General features: G+C 36.6%; 1 protein-coding gene across 1 annotated transcript in view; it reads right to left on the minus strand.

The window, feature by feature from the left end:
* Positions 1-5,778, minus strand: part of LMBRD1 (LMBR1 domain containing 1) — a 291,538-nt gene extending 285,760 nt beyond the window's left edge. The window contains exon 1 of the mRNA XM_016431147.2: positions 5,630-5,778. Coding sequence (XP_016286633.2) covers positions 5,630-5,680 — 51 coding nt within the window. The 5' untranslated portion in view covers positions 5,681-5,778. The remainder of the gene's footprint in view (positions 1-5,629) is intronic.
* Positions 5,779-8,773: the final 2,995 nt, after the last annotated feature.

The raw sequence follows: 8,773 nt of genomic DNA on the forward strand, positions 1-8,773 counted from the left end.
ATGGAACCCTTCCGAGTAGGGGATTTGAATCTATGAATTCAATCCAATAGATTAACAGTGGTTCATCTTTTCTTTTTTTCTTTTAAACTCTTACAAGGTCTTAGTATTAATTCCAAGAAAGAAGAGTGACAAGGGCTAGGCAGTTGGGGTTAAGTTACTTCTCCAGGGTCACACAGTTAGAAAATGTCTAAGGCTTTGAACCCAAGTTTTCCCAACTCCAGGCTTGGGAGGTCTGAAGTAGGGAAGACTCATCTTCCTGAGTTCAATACTGGGCAATTCACTTATCTTTATTTGCCTCAATTCCTCATCTGTTAAATCAGCTGGAAAAGGAACTGCTAATCCACTCCAGTGTCTTTGCCAAGAAAACTCCTAATGGGGTCACCAAGAGAGAGGTACAACAGAACAACAACAAAAACATCATTTTAACTCTTTTGCGATTCCAACGCTCTCAGCTTCTTTTTTCAGGAATATAATAATTTATGTATTATTGTGTACTAATTTGAATTAAAATTTGTATAGTACAGGATCTTTATCTTTCCAAAATTCTTTTTCATTTGTTTTCTTAAGTTATCCTCAAAATAAAGCTGGGAGAGCTCCTAGGGTAAGTCAGATAATATAGCTATATGTTGGTTAGAGAGGCTGAGGCATAGAGAGACCAATGATCTGCCTAGGGAAATTAGGGAAATGGACCTCCCAGGGAAAAGACAGAGCCTGAAGCTTTGGTCTTCTAAATCTCCTCCCCAGGCTTTTTCTATTAGTCCACAAGTGTATTTAGGCCTTTCTTTGAAGCAATATCTCAACAGAAGTGTTATTACAACTTTATGCCCCTCAACTTTTCTTTTTCTGACATGCTCTCACTATTCTTTACCATGAGCTCATTCTTATATCTTCACTGTGTTTGTCTCTTTTTTCATAATGTAAGCAATCTGCCAGTCAGTCTGTTATAGAAACTGATGACTTCTTTCCCAGAATCTTTAAAGCTATTTTGCCCCTTTGTTTTGTCTGATATGAGCTGAAAAACTGCCCTGCCTTTGTTTTATTTTTTTTTCTTAAACCCTTACCTTCTGACTTAGAATCAATACCAACTATTGGTTCCAAGACAGAAGCATGGGAAGGGTTAAGCAATTTGGGTTAAATGACTTGCTCAGGATCACACAGTTAGGAAGTATCTGAGGTCAGATTGGAATCTAGGATCTCTCATCTCTAGGTCAGACTCTCAGTCTCTTGAGCCATCTACCTTGCCCCTTTGTTCTCATTTCTTTCTGATTTTTGACTTGAGTTTTTGAATCCATGTCAGAGGTTGCCAGTAAATTGGCTTTTTCACCTAGTCATCACTTTGAAGGTCTTTCACTCTAGCAGAATCTCTCTATTTATCTTGTTTAAACTCCTACTCTGAGAAAAGATTTCTGCCAGGGCAAGTCAGTGCCCCAGGCAACTTGTGCTGATCTATGTAGGTAGGGGGGAGTTTCTCACTGAGAGTTCCCTATACTAATGAAATCTTAGGTCTGTTAAAAAAAAAGAAGAAGAAAAATGAGTCCACGTTACTCATACTCAATTTCAAAATCCTCTTCATGCCATCCTGCCAAAAATTTCATGAGGAAACACCCCTAAAATCTGTTTTTAGGCCCTCAGTTCCAACTTTTTCACCTTTCTCTATAGTATGTTTCCCTTACTCAGGGAATCCAACCAAAAAGGGACACTGAATCTGGGATAGCCTGTGATGCTAGGAGAGCTAGAGACCTACCAGAATGGCAGGACTGTCCTCCAACTTCCTTCTAAGGGGAGGGGGCACTATGAGTTTTGTCACAATTTTATATGTTTGTTGTTTATTTGTTTCCATTCCCCTACAAGTCCTTCAAAACTTCTGCATTTAAGCTTTTTTGTGACACTTTTTTTGAATTCTTCTCAAGAGCCCCAGGACCTTAATTACCACGATTTGTAGGAACCTAGACACAAGCATATTTGGAGATTTCCCTGAATAAACTCTGGAATGGGGCATACAGAGCAAAGATAGAATTATCTTTTGGGTTAGTTCCAAAGATCAGATCTGGTCCATGTGAGCCCAGGGCTTGGAGGATCCTGGAACATGGGAAGATAAAATGAGAAAGGTGAGAATACTAACAACTGGTGTGATCAGGAAAGGCTTTGGGTCAAAGATTTTACTTAAAATGAGCTTTCAATTAATTAAGCTAGGGATTATAAATGAGTTAGATGAAGATGGGGCACACTACAGGTATGAAAATTAGTTTATGCAAAGATACAGATATGGGAGAAAGAATGTGAAATTTAGGACAAGGTTAATATAGGTCAGTTTGACTGGAACATGGAGTATAAGAAGGGAAATAAAAACTTCTTACTCTCAGTTGCTCCATCTGTAAATGGAGATGATGAACCCTGTACTCTGACTCTCATGGTTGCTGTGGAAAAGTACCAAATCAACCTTAAAGTCATTCTCATTATCTTGTTTCACTGTGGGCAAAAGTATATTGTCAGAGTCAAATAATTCAAAAGAAGTACCAAAAAAAGACATCATGAAGGTAATGTGTAATTGGAGAAGGAAGAGGGCTGGTCATGAAACTAAAGGAAGAATTAATTGATGACAGTTGTGAGTGTTGCACTGGTGCCCAGGAAGTGCTAAATGATCTATAGGGAACTCCTTGTACACTGGGTAAATACCCCACTGAGGAATTTTTGAAGAGGATATGAGCAAGGAGTCTTCTGGGTAAGAAGGCATTCTTGAGATGCAATCTACACCAGCAGAGGGAGTTACTCCACTGATAAGGTGATGAAGCCATTGGCACATCAAAGTATTCTTATTCTTCACCTACTTATCATTGCTTGTAATTAGGGCAAATAAAGGAAATGGAGGAAAATATTTTGGACCACAGTATTTAATGCTGCCATAAATATTCGTCTTCTCTTTTGAGTGGACTGTGTAATATGATTAGAGGGACCTTTTCACATTCCTTCTTCACGGTTCTATTTTTCTTTTATCTTTGTTCTTTAATTTTATTTTGGAGCTGTTTTCTTTATTCCTTTCAATCCTCCCCTCTCCTATTTTAAAATTAGTTTTGTCTCAATTTCATCACTTCTATTTCTTCCCTCTTTAGCCTCACTCGATTCCCTCACTTTTTCTCCATTTCTATCTATGAGCAGCAGATGTGTGTAGGCACAGTCATGCTACAGCAAGAATCTGGGCTCTAAAATAGCTGCTCACCATGCCAGGGTGTGCTTGCTCCAGGAGAGCAGGTGAGTGACTATTTGTAAGGCAAATGATGAGTCAGCCACATTTATATGTTTAGGCTTTTTTTAGGGTAAATTTTATTTTTAAAACGTTATTGTATGAACAGAGATTCAGCATGCAGAGAACATAAACAGCAGGGCCAGTGAACTTTTTAGAAAATGATGTGCCAAGGTTCTGACACCTTCTTTTCTGGTGTAGACAGCAGAAATCTGGACACGCTGTGATTCCTGAGAAGTGGGGTACCTACCCAACACTTGTGGAACCTTGGAAAGGAGGTGATGATAGAATTGAGGGTTATGGGAAAGTAGATTCTTCCAAGCAATGGGAGTGGAGGGTCATTTTTACATATGGGTGTGTTTATATGTATATATGAATGCTGTGTATTATTGACTCATAAGAATAGGGGTATTTGACTTCTCAACTAGCTTTTGGTTGATGGGAAAAAACAATGGCTTTGGCATCAAAGGATATGGGTTCAAATCCCATCCCCTTTGCTTACTCCTTTATGTAACTCTAGCAAGTCATTTAATCTCACTGGACTTCACTTTCTTCATCTGTAAAAATGAGGAGGGGTGAGGGATTGGATGACCTCTAAGGTTTCTTTCACCTCGTCATGGTATGTTTTCCATAGGCTGAAGACTGCCCCTACGTAGAGTCATGATTCAGACTTGAGATGTTGAGAACTCAAAGAGGTTTTAAAGGGAGTAATGGAATGATTAAAAATTATAAATTAAGTACTATCAGGAATTATTAAAAGAATCAGAATTATCGAACCTAGAAAAAAGGTAAAGTGATGTTATTCATCCAACAGTTACTGAGCTCCTAAAACACAAAAGGTTTTGTATTAGGAAATTTAAAACTTCATTGTGCTTGTGCTCTCATCCATGTTGCAATCCATCCACCTCTTGTCCATGACCTCCCATAAATCCTTCACAGGGAATTCATCCAACATGATGGGGGTATTCTTCTAGTTCAAAATTATTTTGATCACACAATCATAGCAGAAAAAATAATGTAAAATAAACATTTCTGGGTTAGGGAAGCCCTAGGTCAAAATCCAATATCAAACAGTTAATAGATTGGGCAAATTGCTTAATCTCTGTCTCAATTTCCTCAACTATAAAATGGGGATAATTATTATACCTGCCTCACAGAATTGTGTAAAGGTCAAATGGAATAATGTTTGGAAAAACACTTAGCATGGTGCCTGGGACATCATAAAATATATCTAAAAATAGAAATTAAAAGATGAGAAAATATCAAATAAATAATTAAAATAGAAAAATTATTTTATACTATTATTGTCACTGGAAAACACTTTTTGATCTCAACAAACTATTATTAAAATTATATTTTTAGTGAATGTACCTTGTTTGAATGTTTATTTTTAGGAAATCTTGTTTAATGCTTTGTGATTCAATGATTTTACAATGTTTCTAATTTCAGTTTATTATGACAAAAAAATTTAAAGGCTCTAATAGCCAAATAGGATCCAAAATATGAAGGACATCTTGCTAAATTATAATATTAATTTTTAAATTCCATTCATCAATTGTGCAATTTTCATTATTATTAAGCTAGTAAATTTCCATCTGTCCAATGTTGATCAGTTGTTCTTGCAAACTAATCCATAGATGTTACATTTTTATATTTTTAATAGATATGTTTAAAATCCACTGGGACACTTCATTTGGAAAATTTTTCAACAGGATAGATTATTGAGTTGTCAAGTTTTTAAAGCATGTAGACGTTTATTATGAGTGGGATCCTTACATTGCTTTTGGAAACAAGTATAGTTTTTAAATGATGACTAATTTTGATGATTTCAAATGATCATTTATCTCAAGGTACAGTATATACTTGAGGTGATGTTCATTATTACTGATAGTGGATGTAGATTCATATTTTAAATAATGTTCAAAATAAGTAATGTTCTAAATAATTTTTAGCTAACCTTGTCAGATCATAATTTCTCTACATAATTTTTTTCATCTTGTAGTATGATTAATGAAGAGCTTGTACTGGCAAGAGTTCCTAATCTGGGGTCCATGAACATAAAAAAAAAATTGATAGCTGTATTTCATTATAATTGCTTTCCGTTGATTCCTATATATTTTGTTTTTACATATTTAAAAACAAGATTCTGAGAAGGGACCATAGGATTCACCAAACTGTTAAAGGGGTTCATGAGGCAAAATAGTTTAAGAACCTCCATACTAAGAACAGGAGAAATGTCATCCCTATAGTTTTCTTGCTGCTAACTTGTGGACCCATACATATTATTTTTAATGTATTATGCCTTTTAAGGGATCTTTTAAAACCATGTATTAGTTTGTAGGGCTAGTTTACTTAAAGATAGGTAATATGATCTATATGTTCACTTACCAAACTCAAAATCAGCAGTATCTTGTAGGATGTTGGAAAGTTAGTGAACATGAAGAGTTCCTGAGTGGCAGGGATCCAGACAGCTAGGTTCCTCTCTAGAAACTCCTCCAAGGTAATGCAGAAGACCAAATCCTGATGGGAAAAAAAAATTTTTTTAAGTCACAGTGAGTCCTTGATCCAGCCCAGTTAGGCATTGGGTCAAAGCAGGAGCATGGGATACATATAGCACACCAGCACACAGAAAGAAGCTGTGCACCAGGGTAAGAAATGGTCCCAGATCCATACCAAGCTACCCCCAGACCAATACAAGGCCCTGGAAAAAGGGACAAGATCTAAAGGCCAGTGTGCTGCCCACAGCACATCCCGTGGTCATAGATCTGTGACAGACTGAGGATGGGACCTCTCTTTGTTCAGAGTGAGGAGTCCCTGGAGAGTATACTGGATAGTGCCAAAGGAGGAAATTTAAAAGTCTAGAAGCTTTCAGGATCTACAACTTAGATAAGCAGTAACTAAATTCCAGTGTCTAGTCTAGACTGTAGTTTTGTCACTCTGAACCAGCAGAACTTCTCAGCTGACTCCAGCCAAATTCTACTCTTGCTCAGACTTAAACCCAGCTCAAGAACTTGCAGAAATCAGATCAGAGAGTTAATAATCAGGCTTGGCTCTGAATCAGAACTCTTTGGGAGCACTAAAAACTTGGAAGTTCCTAGTCTGCCACTGAAATCCTAGAACCTCATTGGCAAAGATGTGGCACCCATGTAGAGGCAGCACTGCGGGAGCTGCTCAGGTCCCCCTCATGTCAACACCCAAGAACATTTTTTGCATTCCCTTCCCCTCTGTCTAGCCATCCAAAGCAAGCACTTTCTCCCTCAGCTCTCTCCAGTAATGCTGGGGCTCACAGACAGTTTGAATTTGCCCTCTGGGCACTCAAATTTGTTGAAGTTTTTCCAACTCTGTCCTAGAATGACATGACATTCAATGCCCCAAAGAGAAAGCAATAGGGCCAGTTCAGATTTTCCCTCCAGAAGTATAGCATAGCCAAGTCTCAATATCAAGTCCAAAATCAGTAAGCAGGCTGAAAAAATAAGCAAACAATTAAAAGAACCCCATTATATTAAACTATTATAGTGGCAGGGATGCTTAAGATAGAAGTGCAGAAAAAGAGACAAAAACACCCTCAAGCAATGCCATTGAGAAAAATGCAACTTGAGCAGAAACTCAACTAAAATTCCTAGAAGAGATGAAGCAAGAGTTAAACATATTTTTATAAATTGAATGAGAGCACTGAAGGAAAAAATTAGAAAAAGATATGAGAGTGGAAGAAAGAATTTGAAAGAGAATTAATGACTTGATACAAGAGGTATAAAATTTTGCCCTAGCAATAAACTCCTGAAAATTAGAATGGACCAAATAGCAACCAATTACTGCTTGAGGCAACAAGAAATATTAAAAAACAAAGTAAAAAGGTGTCTTTTTTTTTTTAATGTGAGGTATCTTATAGTAAAAATAACTGACTTGGAAAATAGATCAAGGAGAAAAATTTAAGCTTCATTGGATAATGTGAATGCCATGAGCAAAAAAGAGCCTAAGCAGCATATTTTAGGAAATCTTAAAAGAAAACTTCTCAAATCTCTTAGAATCAATGTGAAGTGGAAACAAATGAATCCATTAGTCACCTTCTGAAAGAAACCCTGAAATGAAACAACCCAGGAACATTTCACTCAGAATCCAGAGCTTCCATATCACATTAAAAATACTACAAGCACCTAGAAAGAATTGAAATACTGAATACCACAGTAGGAATCACATAAAATTTAGTAGCCACTACTATAAAGGAGTGGAGAACTTAGCACATGATAAAATCCAGAAGACAAATAATACAGTCTAATAGCTAAGAATAACTTATCTAACAAATCTAAGTGTAATATTAATGAAGGGAAAAATCAACCTTTAAGAAGTAATCGGACTGGCTAAAATGACAAAAGGGCAAAACAACAAATGTTGGAGGGTATGTGGAAAAATGTGAACTGCTCCAACCATTTTGGACAGTAATTTGGAATTACATGGAGAGTTATAAAAATGTTTTTACCCTTAGACCCAGCAATACTGTTGCTGAGTCTTTTTCCCAAGAAGAGCAAGGAAGAAAAAAAAAGAACCTTTATATTCTAAAATATTTATAATAGCTCTCTATGGTAGCAAAGAATTGGAAGTTGAGGGGATGTCCCTTAACTAGGAAATAGCTAAACAAATTATGGCAAATGATTGTGATAGAATACTATTGTACCATAAGAAATGATAAGCTGATTAATTATAAAAAGAAACTTGGAAAGAACTACATGTGATAATGAACGGCAAAATAAGTAGAACCAAGAGAATATCATACACAGCTAAGAATTAATACTGGAAGAATAAGTTGTGAATGTTACCTTCAGAGAGTGAACTGAAAAGTGGAAACATGAAAGACAATTTGCATGAAAGCTGTCTCCTAGACAATGCCTTCTGTGATGTGGGGAGATTGGGGAGGGGCTGGAACACTTGTGGATACAGTCTATTAATTAATTTTAAAAAGAAAGAAAGCAGTTTGGCAGGTGGAGAAAAAAAGCAAAAGTAGAATATGTCTTCAGTCCTGGTTAAAAGACCAGAACTGCATGGGAGTTTTGAAATTTAAACACAGGAGATAAAAGAAACAAAAAGATAAAGAGGAACAAGCATTGATAATTGATTAAACTCGAATAAACTATTCACATTCTAATCTAGGGACATGATTCATATGTTCCCTCAAAGGTCCATAGAAAAAGTCTAGTTAGGCAATGCCTGGTACTAGTTTCATTAAGTCTTAATGATCTTAAGAGCAGAATGGAGAGAGGAAGAGTAATATAGTGGGCAGGGAGAGGGAGATGAAGAAATGGGTTGGGAGAACAGCTGACACTTGAACCTGGTTCTGATCCAAACTGGTAAAAGGAAAGAATAATACACATACAGTTGGGCACAGAAATAGATTTCATTCTAAATTAATACATTCTAAATTCCAAGACAGAAGAACAAGGGCTAGGCAATTGGGGTTAAGCATCTTGCCCATGGTCACCCAGATAGGAAGTGTCTGAGACTATATTTGAACACAGGACCTCCTGACTCTAGACCTTA

This window comes from Monodelphis domestica, chromosome 2 (genome assembly GCF_027887165.1).
Source record: "Monodelphis domestica isolate mMonDom1 chromosome 2, mMonDom1.pri, whole genome shotgun sequence".
In the NCBI taxonomy this organism is placed as follows: Eukaryota; Metazoa; Chordata; class Mammalia; order Didelphimorphia; family Didelphidae; genus Monodelphis; species Monodelphis domestica.